The sequence below is a fragment of the Parastagonospora nodorum genome, assembly GCF_000146915.1.
Source record: "Parastagonospora nodorum SN15 chromosome Unknown scaffold_11, whole genome shotgun sequence".
NCBI classification, from domain to species: Eukaryota; Fungi; Ascomycota; class Dothideomycetes; order Pleosporales; family Phaeosphaeriaceae; genus Parastagonospora; species Parastagonospora nodorum.
In genome coordinates this window covers 283,578-302,062 of record NW_001884559.1, presented here as the reverse complement: position 1 = coordinate 302,062, position 18,485 = coordinate 283,578, and the positions used below count along the sequence as shown (strand labels likewise).

Sequence of the window (18,485 nt, the reverse complement as noted above, 5' to 3'; positions counted from 1 at the left end):
GATGATTGGTCCGCGTCGAGCATCCGCGCGAGCATGCCTGCCTAGAAACACATGCAGGATGAATGATACATAGCAAGGACCAGGATTCAGTGATGGCAGATTTGCAAACGCTCCCCGCGATGACTAGCGCAATGGCACTAGTCTCAAGCTGGGCTGGCACAACGGCCTAGGAAGACGACACATCGGATTTTGAGAGAAAAAAAGCAAAATCCACCAGATACGCAGGGACTGCGACAATCTCTTGCTGGTGAGCTGGTGGGTATGGTCTCACATCAGAGTCGGAAAAGGTGGTATTCTGACGGTGATTGACACCAGTCCGTGTGGTAACACAAGCATGAAGGGTCGTACAAAAGACCAAGCCTGTTCATACGGTGACGTTGCACTGGTTTCTTTCTTTCCTTGATGCAGCGAGCTGTCGTTTCCCTCTCACTCGCCTGGGATCAATCGCAATCGACATTCCTTTAGGTGGCACGAAGCGGTGAAAGCAAGTCAAAGCAGTACAACCACAGCCAAGCCAAGTACCTGCCCGCTGAAGTTGCATGATTTCTCCTCTTTCCAGCATGCACTGGCCCATCCTGCAGTTCCCAACACAGAAAGCTCGTAGCCCAGCGCCTGCCTCAGGATCGTTGGACATGTTTCTCACCCACTGCAAACACCGATCAAGCTCACCGGACGGCCATGACCCAATCCTCCCTACCGCGCAGGCATCGCATCACGTACCCGCGCTGCACATGTACATCTCCACCTAGCGGGTGTTGGGTGGATCCTTCCGGTAGTACGCGCACAACATACCGCATGCTCAAGCATGTCCCTTGTCCAGAAGGCAGCCACATTCTTCTCACTGTACGATGCGGCACACTAGCCGGACTCCCATCACTGCCTGCAGAGAAGGCTAACTGCTTTTTCTGTCTTCTGTTTTCCTTTTTCGTCAACTGTGCTCTACTCGCCTCGCACTGCGCCAGCTCAACGCTCAGTCCATCTGCACACCCCCTGCTCCACTGTACCACAAGAGATAGCACTCGGTTACAAACGTGTGCCAAGAGTATCCACTGATTACCGGCAGAGAGAATCCGCTAGCTGTTATAAGCCTAGTGTTACTGTAATTACAAAGATTTTGGCCTCGTTTGCTATCTCTAACCACAACGCCATCCCGTTCTCCCCATGCACACACACTGACACAAGGAAATCGGCATACCGCAAGGCTTCCGACATCGTCCCTGCAAGGGTCCAAGTCTAGTCTTGCCGAAGTGGGTCTCTACTGGCCGGGAAGTGGGTATGAGTTGCTCGCTCGACTCTGCGTGTTTTGAAGCTGTGATTGTTTCCGTAGTTAGGCGCATATGCAGTGACGCCGTTTGTATACTCACGTTACTCACGCATAGGGGCCAATTTTCTAGGGTTTTTGGGGGTCCCACATCTCCGCTTGCTCAGGGAATCATTCGAAAGCTGCGCATTTTGCTCACGTTGCAAGATTAGAATGGGCAGTGGTGGGGAGAGAACATGTCTCCATTATTATTTCCGTGAAGCTGCGTGTATCATTGAGACGCCACTCCATGCCTGAGGAAAGAGAAGACCACCCGACAGCACGCAAAGTGCTGTTAACGTCATCGAGTGGGCAAAAACAGAGTTGATCCTCCACTCAACACCCCAAGAGCTATGGAAGTAGACCCTCCCAAACGCCGTAGACAAATGCATTATCGTGACCGCCGTGAGCCCTGAAGCCGAGACTGGTTTCAAAACCTCACTTGGACGCCTTCTTGCCCGGCTTCTCCAGAAGTTCGGGTTTGTCCATGAGGAAGGCCTGTATCTCGCGGAAGGTGGCCGATTTAAGGCCAATCCCCTTCATGGAGTCAGTCACCCGAAGGTCGCGGTCATATTCATGATCCACGCACCTTCATGACCTCGGGCTCCTCAGCGCGGTTAGCCTCCAACTTTGCATCACGCTCAGCCATCGCGCGGTTCACCTGGCTGTAGTAGGTGTTTGGATTCTTCAGCCCTGCTCGGATAGCATCGATGTGTGACATCTGGTGGCCAAAGGGATCCTCCAATTCTTCCGGTGGGGGAATGGGTGTTGGTGGTCGCCACCCGCGACTGAAGTAGCCTGCAACGGAAGAGTCGTGGTCGGCTGCCTCCACTGCGGTCGCGGGAGTCTTCTTCTTCTTGCTCTTCTTTTTCTTCTTCTTGGGCTTGTCTGCCTGCTCTTGGGCTGCGTCCGGGAGGGCGGGGGTCTGAAAGCGGGGTATGGAAAGGCTTGGGGTGGTGTGCGAAGGTGAAGGCTGGCCGCCCTCGCTCGCAAGCGGGGTGGGCAGAGCTTCCAGCAGACATAGCGGCCAGGCTCTGACACAGATTTCGAAGGATCTGTACGGATGTGTAAGTAAATGGGTCTTATGGGGAATTACAGAAGATGGCTTACGGCTGTTGGTCGACTGCAGTGCCAGTCGATTTGGGGGGCTCTACTTGCGAAGATGCGGTAGAATCAGATTGGATGGCTTGTAGACGATTTGAGGACGATGGAGCCTGGAGCTTAAGAATTTGGGTTCGCAACAGATTTTTTAGCCCTGGTGGCGGTCGTTTTGCGGTAATCCGGCTTTCACCACCGATCCGGCTGCGACTACGTCCAGATTTTGTGCCGCCGTTTGCTCGGGCACGGGTACGTCACCAGACCTAGGAGACTGTACATGAGAAAGAAGACCGGAAATATCCATGGACTCCATTTTCGCCTTTTGAGTTACCGAGCCGATCTCGCGGGAAATGTTGGCGGTATCAGCCCCAGTCTGCTTACCAGAAGTCGTCCCTTTGCTTGCATCCTTTGTCATCGATGCAGAGGCGTCCACAGCAGACGTCTCCACAGTTGCCCTACCTTTGTCGTTCACCTCAACGGTAGATTCGAGGACCGAAGGCGTGGAAAGCGCTGTACTAGTCTTCGCCTTCACAGTCTTTCCTTCTTGCTCTTTCTTCAGCTCCCTCTTCTTCAGCTCTCTCTCCTTCTTGCGCTGTGATTTGGTCGGCTTTGCAAAGGGGTTGAGTGACGGGGTCTGTTGCGGGCCTTGCTTCTTTAGAGGAGCAGCGGAAGGTGGCGCGGGGGTCATGACCGCGGTTTCGATGTCTTTCGCGGAAGTAGACATGTCAGTAGTGTGCGCGCTGGTGTCGACAGTTACAGCGACCGGCGAAGTGATGTCTTGGTTTGCTGGAAGGACCGAGTGCTGTTGAGGTTCTGGGTGCGCAGTCGGTGATGAGGCAGCAGCCCCTTCCTTTACAGGCGATTCAGCGACAAGTGCGTTGGAAGGCTCGGTACCAGTGTTCGTGCTCGTAGGCTCCACCTTGTGAACCGTGGTTGCATCGTTATTGTCTACCACCTCTTGCGCAGACATGAAGCTTGAGTCGTTGCCTGCTTCTTCATCTGAGCCGGTCTCTGGAGCCTGTGAGGTACCAAGATCGACATTTAGTGTCTCTACATCTTCAGGGCTTGGAACCTTGACAACCACGGTTGCGCCGTCGCTTGTCCCGGAGTCGTCCTCAATCTGCTCGAATAATGCTTTCGTCTGCGACTCCACACGGACATGTCCCGTGGTCTGGCCCAGCTCTTGCCTGAGCTGCGTCGGTGCTCCAGCGAGCAGTTTCTCAGTAGGCGCAAGCGCATCATCTTCTACCGTCTGCTCTGCGTACGAGACCTGTGACGTTTCCAGGCTATCACTGTCGCTAGACTGGATAGATGCAATGGGTTGTTCTGCTTCTGTGCTATTGCTCACAGCAGCCACTAAGTTAGGCTGCTGCACATCTTGAACAACGGATTCTGCCTTGATGCTCTCTCCTTCCAACGACTGCTCTGTTTGAGACGCTTTTGTCGCACCTGGAGAAGGCTGTCGCACATTTGTCTTCTGTGATTGGGGGCTTTCTCTGAATACGGGGTTTGCTTCGGGAGAAGGACGGCTGGCCTTCTTCTGCAGGTCGCTTCTAGCATCCTGAGGAGAGTACTGAAGCTTGGATTTTTGCTCTTCTGTCAAGACCGTAGCGCCCTCTTCTTCATGCGATGACATGCGAGTAACGCCCCGAGCATGGCGTGTCTCTGTGGCTTGACCATCTGCAACTTGGGGCTTGGCGTTGTGATGATACTCATCTTCCCTCGGGTACTGATAAAAGCGGCGGGGAACAGAGACTCGGACAGGAACACCGTTGATCTTTGGATTGCCTTCTGCCACTCGTAGTGCCAGTTTTGCGTCACCAGTCGAAGCGAATCTGGGATTGTTAGCAACATGATAGTGATCAGAACGTCTAACTTACAATGCGAACGCGTGAGAGCGGCCTCCGAAGGACACCTTGATAACGGCCCTCATTGGAGTGACGCCCACCTCGCGTACGAACATTTCTTGCACCTGTATCGGTTGAGTCCCATCGGGTAGCTCAGACACAAAAAGTTCATTGACATTGTGATTGTCCGGACCAATCCACCCATGGTGGCATCCACGCAGTGCATCTCCGACAATCTTGGGATCGTCCAACATTACTCCTCGCGGGTGATTATTGTTGTAGCTCACTGCATCTGGCCGCTCTATCCCATAGCTCCCATTGCGGGGACGGTTGTCCTGACTTGAATATTTGCGGGACCGACCTGACTGATCCATGAAGCCTCCCCGGCTCGACTTCCTGCCTGAACTGTGTTCGTTGAACGTAGGCCTGGAGCCGTTGTACGGATCGTAGAGCGGAGTATTGCTGTTACCATAGAAGCTGCTATGGCGATCTGATCGGCGCGAGTCTGAATTGTGAGGCGCTGCGTAACCGGAATAGTAGGGAATGTTTGTCACGTCTCCGATCGACGTACCTCGCGGGCGGCGATGGTTGGGACCCTGGTGGCCATAGCCTGGTGGCATCGACATGTTTTGTGCATGCGTGTGTTGTGGAGGCATCGCCATAGGGTGTCCCAGTCCTGGAGGGTAAGGCTGAACAGCAAAGGCGGACGGTGACATGGGTGGAAATCCTTGAGGATACGCGTGCATGGGATGAGGTGGCATCATTTCTGGACCCATCGCCATTGCTGCAGGGTTGAAGTGTGGTGAATGAGCAGGCATTGTTCCTTGCGGCGGCCGCAACGCATAGCCCCCAGAAGGCATGCGAGGAAGGTTCTCGCCACATGTACCTGATGACGACGCGAAGTATGCGTCTTGACGTCCAGGTCTACTCTTGGGGTTTGACAAGGCATGGCCACCCATTGAAGGCGAGACCATTTGGTGCGTTGACGTGCCGTTCATAATGTGGCCGATTGGTTGTCCATGGTATGGAGGACCTGACTGGGTCGGGCCATGTGATGACGCGCGCTTGAACGGTTGTTGCGTCTCGTTGACGGAAGCCACGGATGGTACAAAGGGGGCAGCAGTGCTGCGGACTGTAGAAGAACCTGCGGATTCTGTCAGCTTTCGCCTTCGGTTCCGAGTAACTTTTCTATTTGTCTTACGCGGCGCCTTCTCCATCGTTAGACCAGGTTGCAAAATAGCTTCATCGACCTTTGCTGTCGCAGTGGGCTGCATTTCAGCCTCAAGAATCCTGCCGTTTGCTGTAGGCGACGTCGGAGTGCTCTCAGCCATTACTGTAGCATTCTCCTCTGGTTGATAATACTGCACTACCGAGGTGCGCAGAGCCTGCGTTGTGTGCCACAGGAATTTGCGAGGCCAATTCTTGAATTCGCCGTTGACGAAGAGCATATCCACAAGGCCGAGAGGGTCTTGCGGGTCAGACATGCCCACCTTTTCATGCATGGCCATGAACTTGACGAACTGCTCAGTGTTCTTGAGAGACCAGTCCCGGGCAAACAGACCAGCAGTGACAGCATTGTCTTTGCAGAGGAGATAGAGGACCTCCTTACAGTGGTCGCGGGTTTCGACGTGGATGTCCGCGGCATCCCACAAGTCTTCGACTGTCCAGCCGCTCTCAGGGAAGATGGACCAGGCGAAGTGAGGATACTTCCTGCGCCAGAAGTCCACAGTCTCCATAACACTCAAAGCCTTGTTGCTGCGCACAATGACCGGTGGCGGGGGCGTGGAAACGCTGTTCTTTGCGCGCTTGCCCAAGTCGGTAGAGAAGAGCGCGCGATGAGTACCAGGCTGCAACAATGTCTGGTCGTCCATGTCGTCGAATATAGGTGCTACAACAGCCGAGCCTAGGCTGCTTGGAGGTTGAGGTGACTGATCTATACGCGTAGTCGCTGCCACATCCGAGTCAGATGGGGACGGCGCTGCCAAATCAGACATGATTGTGCGTACAGCTCAATTGAGGAGGAAGGTGCGATTGCGCGCGGTGATCGCGAGGCAGGGGAGGAAAGTTCAGTTGTAGAAGCTCACGAGAAAGCCGAAGCCGTATGACGCCGCAACGCCAGAGAAAAGGTCTTTCTGATGCAATTGAAGAGATTGAGCGCAGGTGAGAGAAACAAATCAACAACTCGCAACGTTTGCGGGGCTTGCGAAGGGAAGAGCAACCTCTTGGCGGCGCTTTTTAGTGGGGCAGCTGGTGTTGAGGTTGATATGGACACCACGGCAACCAATACAAACGCGTTGCTTCTGGCCGCCGAGCACTCATATAGCGCAGTACAGAGAGTATCGCGTCCGCTCCCATGCTCTTAGTAACGGTGAAGGAGAGAAAGACTGGAAAGGGCAGTCACCGTGAAAGTACGGATGCCGGAACAGGAAGACAGAGGAGGTGGGAGTTACAACAAACATATCACAATAGAAAATTCTCCTGCACGCGTTTTACAATCTCAACAAGAAGACCAGGCTTTGGCCATGTGCAGCCACCCGTCGCTTAGCGACATGTGTCTCGGTGCGGCAGGGAAGCCGTCCTGCCGTTTGTACAACCACCGCGCGACTGGGAAAGCGAAGTACTACATGAATGGAAAGCAAATTCATATGAGTGGGGTATGGTGCATGCTAAACAATCCTATTCACGCCTTGCCAGTCTCCTTAGGGATGGCTCGCACCAGCTTCATGATTTCGGACTCGCTGTCTCCAACCACTGCGACAGGTTAGTTGAAGTAGATAGAGCAGTCCAAATTAATTTCGACATACCTGCTTTGCCTTGATTCCAGTCCACCACCTACGACAGTCAGTTTCGGTCCATGTTGACAAGCAGCAGAGACTTACCAAAGGCCTCTTGAATGTGTTACCGTCCGCCTTGAGTCGCCTCATTGCGTCCGACTCGTCCGAAGCCCCCTCAATGACCTTGCTTGGAGAGCCACCGAGGTATTCCAGGATCGTCTTGAGCTGGTCGCTGGTTGGCGGTGCCTCCGTTACGTCGAGCTCGAACTCGGTCCTCTCCGCCTTGTTCTGCGCGTCGTGAGCAGCAGCTTGGTCTTCTGTCGCATGAGAAACTGCTTGTGCGTTGGCCTGCTTGAGCATGGTGTGAACGCGGATCGATGCCTCGCTGCTGGGCTTGTGAAAGAGGGTTACGACATTCTTCGCGCCGTGCTGTTTATGGGCGTCAGTACATTATTCGCTCCAAGATCTCGAGTAGCTGCACCACATACCTCTCCGAAGATTCGTTTGAACATGATTGCTGCGGTGGTGGTGGTGTGGTTCAATTGCGCGTGGGGTGGTGTATAGTTTGTGGTCTGACAGCTCTGAAGGTGAAGTTGGGGCCTGTGACGTAGACGCGGCTCGCTTGCGGTAGGGCTGTAGCGCAACGTTGACGGATGCTGCCAATTCCACAAGGAGAACACCACAGATTATCACCTATGAAAGAATGTGAACAGGTACATGAAATAGCCGAAAGCTATGAACCGTATTGCTAGGCTTTGGTTGTATCGGCACGACGCTGTATATATCTTTAGGCTTTAGGATCTGCTGTCTGCTGTTGCATTCTGTCGTCGTCAGTAAATGTAGTGTTCACAGCGCCAAAACTTCTTTCGTCAAGCGATCTTCGTGTATTCGAATGAGTAGTACAGATTGTAGGATGGTAACGTGGAAGGCCATTCGTAGTGACATGTCCTGAGATCGCGTACAAAACAACTCAAATAGATACCAGTTTGTCCACCCCTACAGGCACTCATAGTAGCACTTTCAACGCGAGCAATCTCAACGCGCACAAGAGCTAGTCATCGTAGTATCACGGTCATAGCTCATTTGTTGTCTAAGGACACTAGTACCTGCAATACTTCATTTACTCTGCCTCTGAAAACCATCCAAGAGCTACATCACCCTGTCTCTCTTCAATACATTCTCAGAGCCTCCCATGGTACTTATAAGCCATTGAGTTTATTCAGGCTCACATATCAGACAGCAGCTGCTCTCTAATAGTACACTGAGTGAATATACGGGGTGCTCAGCTCACGCTAATATCTGGTGAGCAAGCCTTCCTCGAAGAGCAAACTGCCAAAGACTGTACCGACAAATCACGAGGTAAATATTTCATCCCAGGGCATCGCGATGCTACCACACCGTAAAGTGGTCTACATGCATCTCGATGTCGTCTCTAAGGAAGCCTTACCCAGGATGCCCAAACATCAAATAGTGTACTGACAAATCACAAGGCAATCACCGGCAACATCGCGTTTGTGGTAAACCACAGCGTTATAAGTAGTTCTCTATACGCCGTCTCCGAGGAAGCCTTCCCCAGATGTTCCAAAGGAATGCAAAGTATACAAGGCCAAATCCTCACCACACGCAGCATTGAGGACGACAGCAACGGCAGCAACGACGCAGAGTACGTTCCTCCTACCTAGTAACCTCCAAGCCATGCGCATATCGAAATCATGAAAGACCGCTGGGTATGTGGTTCACAGCATGACCTATTGGGTGTCTTGGTGCCGTCAGATCGACCATCTAGGTATGCAGCATACGAAAGGACAGATAGTGGTGTAGACAGAAATAATAAGGATACTTTGCGCTGTAGGTTCCTCTGTACTTACTATCTGCCCTGTGAGACTGCAATTGTTGCAGGAAAGAGAATAAAGTGAAGGCACACATATATAACTACGTCGCGAAAGACGAGATCATTGTGAGAATGATTATTCTTTGGCTCTCGTCGGGCATGCAATCTAGTGTTTGCACAGCTGCGAAGACAATGAAGCTGTCAATTCGAAAAGAAGTCATACGACCCGGAACTTTCCACTGCTACCGTTCTAATGCAGTAATCCCCAGGGCTGGGAGGAGTTCGTAGTAGTGCTTATGTCTCTCAGGTACTAGTTTACTAGCGTGTTCGGGCTGAATTGGGACTGACAGCGCTGCGCGCGCATCATTATCACGGCCACAGGCAGGTATGCCGATGCCCTTGACACGATGAAGCTGCTTGTAGTTCGACACAAACAAAAAAAGTTGGTGTAGTGCATCGATGTAAGCGGCAAGGTACTTGCCTGTAGCACCTCAATGAGAACACCACGCCAAGTTGCCCAAGCGCGGAGGTGATTTCATTGGCGTCGCTGAGAACGTGGCAGCCTCAACGCCGCGCCCGGTCTGTTCGACGCTGGATCTTAACAGGGATCTTTAATTGCTCTGCTGCTTTTAATCCAGCGCAACTTCCTCTTGGTCGGATTGAGATCGCTGCGCATATACCCGCGGTAGGCGAACGTCATTCCGGAGCCCTCGGTGTAACACTGCGAATGAGGGTGTTGATGCAGCGAAGCGAGAGGCGGGGAGAAGCTTGCGGCTTCCCGCCGCTGTGGCGAATCAGTTGGGTCGCATGCACCCCCGTTGTTGTCCACAATGGCAGGCTCGAAGCAAGGCTCATAAGACAAGATCTGGTGCTGATCAGCTAAAAGACCAGCTCCATCGCATCGTCATGCAAAAGCCGTGTCCGCCAACGGCAGACCGCAACCACTGAAGATCACCTCACCCACACAGGGTCCGTCGATCGGCCGCATTAGCGCAACAAGCCTCCGGGAAAGCGTCGCACGAGGGGTGGGTAGAGTATATCAAGCCGCAGAGCCGTGGATCCAGCGCCAGACGAAACGTTGATTGCGATAATGTAAATGGGGCAAGCATGGCCTGGCTGCTTCCCCAGCGTCATACGACATAGCTGCCAAGCGCCAGATACAAATTACCGTGCATGCATTGGTGCAGGAGCACAAGCATTATTTTGCAGCTGTCGCGTAACGTTCGGATATGTAGCAGGTGAGGGGCGCGATAAAGTAGCCGAAACCTGGTGTAGTCAGCACGTCCCGAAATCCTGGAAATGTGGGTGCTGGCTAATTCGGGGTAGGGAGAGTGGGCGTGCAAGGAGCAGGGACCGATTGTGTTCAAGCCCGGATGTGAATTCTGTTTGCTGTTATAGTGGATACGAGCAGTCGTGGCACAGAACATGTTGTTTGAAGTTGCTTGCTTGCCAGACTTCTGGACTCGAACGGAATGGCGCGTGTTTTCATCTCGGCACGTATGGATAGAGCTCTTCAACCCACTGCGCGCAGCCTTGATGCAAATGCGGAGTAATACTAGGAGCGCTTCGCACACCCTAATAGTCTCCACGTGATCATTCGTGAGAGTTGCTGGCGGATTGGCTGCTTTTCTAGGGTTGAATGTCTGTAGGCAGCAGAATTCCATGATAGAGCCTGGCAGATGACAAACACCAAAGAAAACAATCGAATGATTATTCGCGGATGGCCTGAAGCGAGGCTTCATAAATCTTGTCGCATCGGCAAGTGGTCAAGGGAGATGTTATGCAAACCGGGCAGGGCGCACGGGTTGCTGTCGGAACAAGGACAATTCAGGCAGCGGGATCGATGGGGATCTGCGCCTTGACGTCCGCTCTGACACGATGAAACGATGCGACAGTTCATCGGCGCGTTTCGCGTCATGCCGGTCGGCCGTCGCGCTATATCTGCGCATGTCAGCAAACCTTCTTACAAGCGTGTGTAGCCCAACATCCTGTTCGTGAGCACACATTACCACGCGGTGTTCAATTCTCGAGACTTTTAATGGGGAGGCTGCGAAAACGGCACCGAGTCACATGACATTAGGATTCGTGTCACCGTAGAATAGGGCCCTTAGCAGGCCTCGCTTGAGCCGGCACGGCACTGATGACGCGCAGGCCCTCCCTGGCTCCACTGGTGTGGCTTTGCACCAACTCTGGAGCAAGGTTTCACGTGGCGGCGGTTGGAAGGGACCCCAGCTCCGCCCAGGCTTTTTGTGGCTTCTTCTAGCGGCGGGTCTCTTGTTCTTTTTCGGTCATGCTACCTCGGTGGAGAGTCAGCGCCCGAAAGGGAATCGACAGATGCGCCTCTCGTCACGACCCGGCTGCAGAACTGCCAAGCAGACCAAGTGGGCGCAATCATCGGTCAAGGGCCCGAAGCTTCGTCGAGGGCCAGGCACGTCGGCTGGCCGCTGCAGCTGGCGCAGCACCATCCCAGTTCGGTGCTCATGCGCGCCAACAGATACAGCAAAGCCGGCTGTTGTCAGATTGAGGGCTGCGACAGGGTTGGATTGGTTGTGACACGAGCTTTCTGCCGACGAGGCGGGAGTGGAGGCTGCGTCACTGCACGGATGTACGCCCAGGCGAGCTAAGCAGAGCACCGGAAGCTTCAGTGATGCGAGGATGTGGAGGAGACGTGTGTTTCTTGGCGATGCCCATCGCGGATCATTGCCTCGTGCGTAACACCAGTCTTTGTCCCGTCAAGCGCTGCAAGGCGCCGTTTGCCTCGATGCGCCAGCCTTTGGCGAGGCCGTCGGTAGTGCAGCACACAACATGTGGGTGTATGTGTGCGGCATAGTGCCGTGGGATCTGCGCTATGCGGATAGATGAAGGAGAGGTCATGGCCCCTTTTTCTTGAGAGTGATGAAGCTCGCGATGCCTGGACGCCATACCTAGTGAGAAGGCGGTGCTGCCGGCGAATAATTGTGCAGCTGAGCATTCCGCCTTGTAGAGAATGCGAGTGGTTGGGGGTGCGGTAACCGCCAACGCCTCCCCATCAGCTTGATGAAGCCTCAGCCAGTCGCAGGACGCAGACGGCAGCCTGTTGGCGATGAACGCGCGATCGCTTGAATTACCCATGGCGCAGAGAAGAAAAAGTAAGCAAATGATATGACTGAGGCTGCGTGGGGAGCTTCATCGCGTGTTGCAAAAGTTCGCTGGACAACAATGTAGTTTGGTGCTGGAATAGCATGGTTTGATGCGCATCCAGCTGGATGATGCGATGCGGCGGCACTACCCTTCATCCTTGAGGAACGAAGCGCGGAGCCGATACAAACCTGGGACGAACGGTGCGGAATCGCCTTGCTCGATCCGGCGACGGACCCGCAGCGGAAACCTTGAACTTTTTGAACTTCTCAATCTGTAAAATCAGGAAAGTAAGTATGCAGATGCACCATGGGAGGACAGTTTCATCTGGATGTGGTGCAGTGCAAGGAACTGGTGGAGGTGGGATGTGAGGCGTGGATGCTGTGGTGCAGCGCAAGTAGGTAGGACAGACGGCTCTGGCACCGACGACGGGACGTTTTGCGAAGTGCATTGTTTCAATAATACATCCTGACGGTGTTGGCCGCATTATTACGATGCAGATATAGCCCAATTTCTGAACGAAGATCTCCAACCTCCACTATGGGGGCAGGATTTGATGACAAAGGCTCGAACAGGCAGGCGCGGCGTACCACAGGCTGAGGAAGGCACGACCGAGGACCGACTCGCGAGGTTTTAGCGGGAGGGCTGGCAATTTGCTGTCAACGGGTCGCACAAGACTGCGGCATCCATGCTCGGTGGCTGGCGCTACGGGGTTTGGCGCTACAAGGATGGAGGACCCACGGCACCCGCACGGATTCTTGACCACACTTCATCCTGGATCGCGCTAAAGCGAGAGGTGGGTTAGGGTTCTGAGGTTGCTTGACATGAGGAGCGTTGGACCGCCCTGCCCCTTCGTCCTTCGCTCGCGTCTTTGGCCTCTTCGCTCCCATTCTGTCTACACCAGGCTTCCTCTCACGACCGACCATCACAGCGCCCGGCCGCATCATCAGCCGTAACACCGTCGCATTACAGACACTTCGTCTGTTCGTGCTCGGGTCCACCTTCTCGGTGTTCCTCTGCGCCCTGCTGTCGTTCTCCGCGTTCTCTCCCCACGCCTGCACCTCCAAGTAGGCCCGCGACCACCACGAGGCTTGATAGTAGGTCGCCTCTATTGCTTGCACGTCCGACGTGTGATTTCTGCCATGCGAGGCTAACCAGCGACGTCACAGTCGTCTCGAGCCTGGAGAGCTTTGGAACTAACTGTCGCGTCCTTGTTCGAATAGCGCGTATCGCTCTCGGCGGGCATTGCATCACGAATCACCACCATGGCCGCCCACCAGCAGCCTTCGCCTACCACTGGCATACCTCCACACCATGGCGGCCCTCATCCAGCACATGCGCAGGTCAACGGCACACCCACCGCACGCGAACCCGCCAAAAACACCTTCGCAATACCTCGCCCAGCTGACAGAGGCCGTCTGGACACAGATGGGTATGTAGAGAACATCCAGTATAACATTGGCTAGCTGACTGACCTCGCACAGGCTCTCTGTCGGAGCAGATGAATGACTACGATGGCGCCATGCAATGCTATGAGCAGGCGCTCAAGTTCAATCAATGGTCTGTGCCAGCCATGGTCGGCATCGCATGTATCTTGCGCACCAAGGATGCCTTCCCTGCCGCTGTCGAGTACTTGCGCACAATCTTGAAGGTCGACCCCGCCAACGGCGATGTCTGGGGCAGTCTCGGTAAGTTCTTTACACGTCGCGCGCTGCGAGAGACTTTCTAACCTTGCAGGCCATTGCTACCTGATGATGGACGACCTGCAGCAGGCATATTCTGCTTATCAGCAAGCTTTGTATCACCTGTCCGATCCAAAGGTATGTTTCCAGAACTCTGTTGCAACAATCCATACTGATGCCACATAGGAACCCAAGCTCTGGTATGGCATTGGTATTCTTTACGATCGCTATGGCTCCCTTGAGCATGCCGAAGAGGCGTTCTCGCAAGTCATGCGCATGGAGCCAACTTTTGAGAAGGCCAACGAGATTTATTTCCGCCTGGGCATAATTTACAAGCAACAGCAGAAATTCAACCAGAGTTTGGATGTAAGTAATTGCTGATGACGAACCCTGGATTTGGCTAACCTAGCTACAGTGCTTCAAGTACATCGTCACCAATCCGCCTCGCCCGTTGACCGAGGAGGACATTTGGTTCCAGGTCGGTCACGTGTACGAACAACAGAAAGAGGTATGTCTTACTCGACCAATTGACATTCCCGCGGCTGATCATGTCGCAGTTCGAAGCAGCAAAGGGCGCATACCGTCGGGTTCTTGAACGTGACCCCAACCACGCCAAGGTTCTTCAGCAGCTAGGCTGGTTACACCACCAGCAGAGCACCAACTACACCAGCCAGGAGCAGGCTATCGAATACCTTGAGAAGTCGGTGGCGTCGGGTGGGTTTTCCTGTACCCCGGATAGATGATCTGCGTGTGGCTAACGTTGTTTTAGACCAAACCGATGCACAAAGTTGGTACCTTCTGGGCCGGTGTTACATGTCACAGCAAAAGTACCCCAAGGCGTACGAAGCTTATCAACAGGCTGTGTACCGTGACGGTCGCAACCCAACTTTCTGGTGCAGCATTGGAGTGTTGTACTACCAGATCAACCAGTACCGTGATGCGCTTGACGCGTACTCCCGCGCTATTCGATTGAATCCCAACATCTCCGAGGTTTGGTATGACCTTGGTACCTTGGTAAGTACTTGACGGGCCGCCACCCTGAACATACCGCTAATATGGCTCAGTACGAATCTTGCAACAACCAGACGGCAGATGCGCTTGACGCTTACCAGCGTGCCGCTGATCTCGATCCGTCAAACGTCCACATCAAAGCTCGCCTGCAGCTTCTTCAGAATGGTCAATCGTCTGCTGCTGCCCCTAACGGCGCTGCTCCTGTTCCTCGCGATATCCACCCTCAAGCTTACCAGCCTGCATCCGTACATGGACCAGCTGCTCCTCAGTGGGGCGCTCCTCAACCCCAACAGCCACCTCAGGGCCCGGCTCCACCAGCTCTAGGTGGCGCTGGATGGGATCGACCATTGGCTCAGATCCGCGAGCCCGGGCTACCACCTCAGCAGCTGAACCCATATGAGCAACGTGATGGTATTCGTCCTCCGACGCAACACGCTCCTCAAAGGCCTGTCAGCCCCAGACAGGAGGCTCCAAGGTCCTACGCAGAGCCTCCTCGTCCACCAACGAACGGTCCTGGACCTTCTGGTCCTGTCGGCCCTCCACCTCCAGGTCCTGGACCCATGCGTCGCGGCATGTCGCCCTCGCCAAAGACCCACCACGTCGCCCCAAGTCCTTACCATGCTCCTCCGCCACAGCTTACCCCCCAGCCGGTTCAGGCGCAGGCACCTCCTCCGCCGCACCATCAGCTGCCACCCCAGCCTAACCGTATCTCCAATCCCAACTACGGTCCCCAGGCAGGCAGCGTGCCTCCACCTCCACCACCGCCACCCACCGGACTGGGTGGCCCACCAGGTCAGGGTCCAACTCAAGGGCCTCCTCCTTTCGGGCGTCCTGCCAGCCCACCACCTGAGGTTCGACCAATCGTTGAAAACCGCCCAACCTCACCACGTAACGGATATCAAGGACCATACCAGCATCACCCTGACTCCTCTGCCAGCAGCGGCATTGCGAGCGGCGCTCCCCCGCCAGCATCTGCGATGGTCGCTGCAGAAGCTGCGGCTCGGGACCGGGATGACCGCCCTCCTACCGCCCCACCCAAGCGACACCGCGAGTGGGAAGAGAATGACCACACCAGCACCAAGCCTCCTCAGAACGAGGAGAAGCGCCAAAAGCTTGAGGAGCCACACAGCCGTCGTCCGACTCCCCCACATCCGATGCCGTCGCCCCAGGTTGCGCGTCACAGCCCACATGGCACTCCAGATGCACGCCGCTTCAACGACGGCTACCACCCGTCTGAAGCCGCTCACCATCCGCCTTCCCTACCATCCAACACTGCGGCGCCACCCCCTCCCCGCATGTCGGAAACCCCAAAGCAAGAGAGACCTGAGCAGCACGAGCCGGCAGCGCGCCACATGGATGTTGATGAGAACTACGATGACGAAGGAGAAGACACGAAGGCACCCGCGCCAACGTCCGAGCGCGGCAGCCCGCGCGCCGCCGCCGCCACCAACGGCACATCTCACGCCCCCACACCAGTCGAGCAGAAGTCTTAGGAAGACTATCTCAATTGGTCGTAGAATGTTTCCTCGTTGTAGCACCAGTTCTGGGCTCCCCTGTGCAAGGCCTGCACCTATCACCAATAGAGGCGGGCTGCACCAAGATATTTTCAGCAGCTATCTTTCCTATTCAGTGTTTTTCTTTATCCGAGATGAGCTCAATGTCTCTCTTACTGTTGGGGGTTTGTGAAAATTGGACTGGACTATGTATATTTTTCCTTCAAGTGGTCTGTTGCTTGATAGCAGTAGCAGTAGTTTGATAAATCATAATCATAAATTGCAAAGATTGAGAGTGCACCCGCTACATGTGAAGTGTGATCAGTTGTGTGCTCTGGTTCGCGAGATTAATGCAGAGCTTCGCAGCGAGAGCATGACCGGACCATAAAGGCCAGTGACAATGTCGTTGCGGATATTTCTGTCTTCTTATCTGCACATGTGGACCGACCAACACATGCCTTGTCATCATCAACACAAGTCACGAGCACGAGCATGAGGAGAAAAATCCGTGAATCAGAGCTGTATTGCCATTGTCGATAGATATGATACACGTTCTCTGCGCCACCAATGCCAGACTCTAATATCCCCTCCAAACCCGTCCATTCCATCCCTCTCTCGCAATCGCTATCTACTGGTCGAGTCTGTGGGGGAAGATTCCGGCCTCTGTCCCTTGTCAGCCAATGAACCCCCCTCGTCTACACGCCAACTTACCGCGCTGCTCGTCCCATCGTGTAGTCCAGCCGCTGGGGCAAAGGGACCGGTATGCCAACATGAACTGTCCACTGCGTTAGCCCCTGGCACTTGTGATTGTGGTCGGAGAGACTGGGAGGGCGCACCTGGCGGCAGGGAGCAAAGTCCTCGCCCTTAGCGATGATGCACTTGTGGTAGTCTACGTAGTTCTGCCAGCAGTGCTTGGTCTGGTTCTGGTTGGGGAAGCGCGCGTCGAAGCCTGTATCGTCAGTCAATCCGTCGCGAAACCAGCGCATCTTTTCAGGCAGATGTAGGAGGTAGGCGTACCAGCTGTGGCGTGGGGTGATTAGCTCATTGTCCTTTGTCGTGGGGATGTAAAACTCACCTGTCACGAACTTGAAGGGCTTGGTGACCATCTCGCCCTCGCCGCCCTCGTTGTTCTCGTTGTCAGACATATTTGCGGGTGTTTGTGTGTTGTGCTCGGTGTTGGTGTGGCGACAATGGGGGGTGGTAGCTTTGCAGTGACGAGGTGAAGTCGACGGGCAACGATGGTCTGACCTCGCTCTTGGCACAGCCCGCAGGCCAATTAGCGACTCGGCTTTTTCCGGTCCGTTCGAGCTGCGAGTTGACGAGCGAAGCGATTGTATTGCATTCACGACAATAACTACAATAGCAGACACATCTCCACTCCACACCGAAAGCAATCATGTTCAAGGCTACGAGGGTCCTGGCTATGCAGCCTACGCGCATGATGATGATGCGCCCGACGCAGCAGGCGTTCATGAGGGCCAGTCCGCAGCTCGTCATGAGGGAGACTTTGCGCCTGCGCAGCCCGGTTCCCGTACGTCTTTACACTACCTGAAGATCTGAAAAACTTGCTAATCCGAATAATAGAAGGAGGAGCACGGCGGTACGTCAATTGGCCTTGCCACCGCGCCGCAGACCCCCCACTGACACGTCGCATAGCACACACTGTTTCCCAGCGCATCCGCCAGCTCAAGAACATCCCCACTGAGATCTGGCCTTTGAGTACGTTTCGCTCTGATCTCGCTTGTATACGTTTATGCTAACGTTGTCGCGCAGTTCTCGTCCTCGGGTGAATTTCCACGTACCGAGGGGTTTACTTACAATATCTAACAACGAACACAGCGTCGCCGTCGTCATGGCCGCCGTCTCGCTGGTCCGCAAGCTCTGGGTCGACAAGACGCTTCGCCTCAAGAGGCAAGGCAAGCACGAATAAGCGTATCGAGGGGAATTGAATTGGGCAATTTGAGGAGCGAAGGGGGATAGATGCTCCGCGAGCACATGTGTATAAACATATCGAGTGGACATGAACATGTCGCAGTTCAGAATCAAGCATCAAGTTTTCTTTGGTACTGTAGCTGGGAGTATGCTGGTGATGTGCTTGAGAATGTGGGGTGATACGGTGGGATGCGGTGATACGTGAAAGTGATCGTCTCACTTGCTGTGTCTCTGGCAATACCGCCGAGACTATATTTCTAGATCGTGGAGAGCTATAGTCTACTTAACTTGCAGAAGCTGTTGGGTGCATCTGCAGTAAATTCGACGCTGCGATCATCTGCAGAGCGTACATGGCACGTAACGTGACCGAACAATACCGCAGCTTGACCAAGGAAGCAGA

General features: G+C 54.4%; 7 protein-coding genes across 7 annotated transcripts; 2 read left to right on the top strand and 5 right to left on the bottom strand.

Annotated features, from left to right (window-relative positions):
- Positions 1 to 1,485: 1,485 nt before the first annotated feature.
- SNOG_07417 (hypothetical protein) lies at positions 1,486 to 6,116 on the bottom strand (the record flags this gene model as incomplete). The annotated part of the gene is made up of 6 exons (XM_001797699.1): positions 1,486 to 2,355; positions 2,411 to 2,514; positions 2,592 to 4,233; positions 4,279 to 4,537; positions 4,817 to 5,377; positions 5,447 to 6,116. The coding sequence occupies 6 exons, from the start codon at positions 6,114 to 6,116 to the stop codon at positions 1,875 to 1,877; spliced, it is 3,717 nt and encodes a 1,238-aa protein (XP_001797751.1). The 3' UTR covers positions 1,486 to 1,874.
- An 809-nt stretch (positions 6,117 to 6,925) lies between these two features.
- Positions 6,926 to 7,531, bottom strand: SNOG_07416 (hypothetical protein; the record flags this gene model as incomplete). The annotated part of the gene is made up of 4 exons (XM_001797698.1): positions 6,926 to 6,996; positions 7,050 to 7,077; positions 7,125 to 7,448; positions 7,508 to 7,531. The coding sequence occupies 4 exons, from the start codon at positions 7,529 to 7,531 to the stop codon at positions 6,926 to 6,928; spliced, it is 447 nt and encodes a 148-aa protein (XP_001797750.1).
- Positions 7,532 to 11,547: 4,016 nt separating this feature from the next.
- Positions 11,548 to 11,961, bottom strand: SNOG_07415 (hypothetical protein; the record flags this gene model as incomplete). Its single annotated transcript, XM_001797697.1, has 2 exons — positions 11,548 to 11,729; positions 11,775 to 11,961. The coding sequence occupies 2 exons, from the start codon at positions 11,959 to 11,961 to the stop codon at positions 11,548 to 11,550; spliced, it is 369 nt and encodes a 122-aa protein (XP_001797749.1).
- Positions 11,962 to 12,655: 694 nt separating this feature from the next.
- SNOG_07414 (hypothetical protein) lies at positions 12,656 to 13,038 on the top strand (the record flags this gene model as incomplete). The annotated part of the gene is made up of 2 exons (XM_001797696.1): positions 12,656 to 12,767; positions 12,800 to 13,038. 2 exons carry the CDS (start codon positions 12,656 to 12,658, stop codon positions 13,036 to 13,038), a joined length of 351 nt encoding a protein of 116 aa, XP_001797748.1.
- Positions 13,039 to 13,281: 243 nt separating this feature from the next.
- SNOG_07413 (hypothetical protein) lies at positions 13,282 to 16,338 on the top strand (the record flags this gene model as incomplete). The annotated part of the gene is made up of 8 exons (XM_001797695.1): positions 13,282 to 13,399; positions 13,452 to 13,655; positions 13,705 to 13,787; positions 13,836 to 14,015; positions 14,065 to 14,157; positions 14,207 to 14,353; positions 14,472 to 14,663; positions 14,714 to 16,338. The coding sequence occupies 8 exons, from the start codon at positions 13,282 to 13,284 to the stop codon at positions 16,151 to 16,153; spliced, it is 2,457 nt and encodes an 818-aa protein (XP_001797747.1). The 3' UTR covers positions 16,154 to 16,338.
- Positions 16,339 to 16,659: 321 nt separating this feature from the next.
- SNOG_07412 (hypothetical protein) lies at positions 16,660 to 17,378 on the bottom strand. The gene is made up of 4 exons (XM_001797694.1): positions 17,225 to 17,378; positions 16,990 to 17,102; positions 16,865 to 16,928; positions 16,660 to 16,816 (listed from the first exon to the last, which is right to left on the bottom strand). The coding sequence occupies exons 1-2, from the start codon at positions 17,296 to 17,298 to the stop codon at positions 17,018 to 17,020; spliced, it is 159 nt and encodes a 52-aa protein (XP_001797746.1). The 5' UTR covers positions 17,299 to 17,378; the 3' UTR covers positions 16,660 to 16,816; positions 16,865 to 16,928; positions 16,990 to 17,017.
- Positions 17,379 to 17,429: 51 nt separating this feature from the next.
- Positions 17,430 to 18,220, bottom strand: SNOG_20083 (hypothetical protein; the record flags this gene model as incomplete). Its single annotated transcript, XM_001797693.1, has 3 exons — positions 17,989 to 18,220; positions 17,801 to 17,884; positions 17,430 to 17,690 (listed from the first exon to the last, which is right to left on the bottom strand). Coding segments are annotated over exons 1-3 (560 nt in total), but the record flags the coding sequence as incomplete, so codon positions are not given.
- Positions 18,221 to 18,485: the final 265 nt, after the last annotated feature.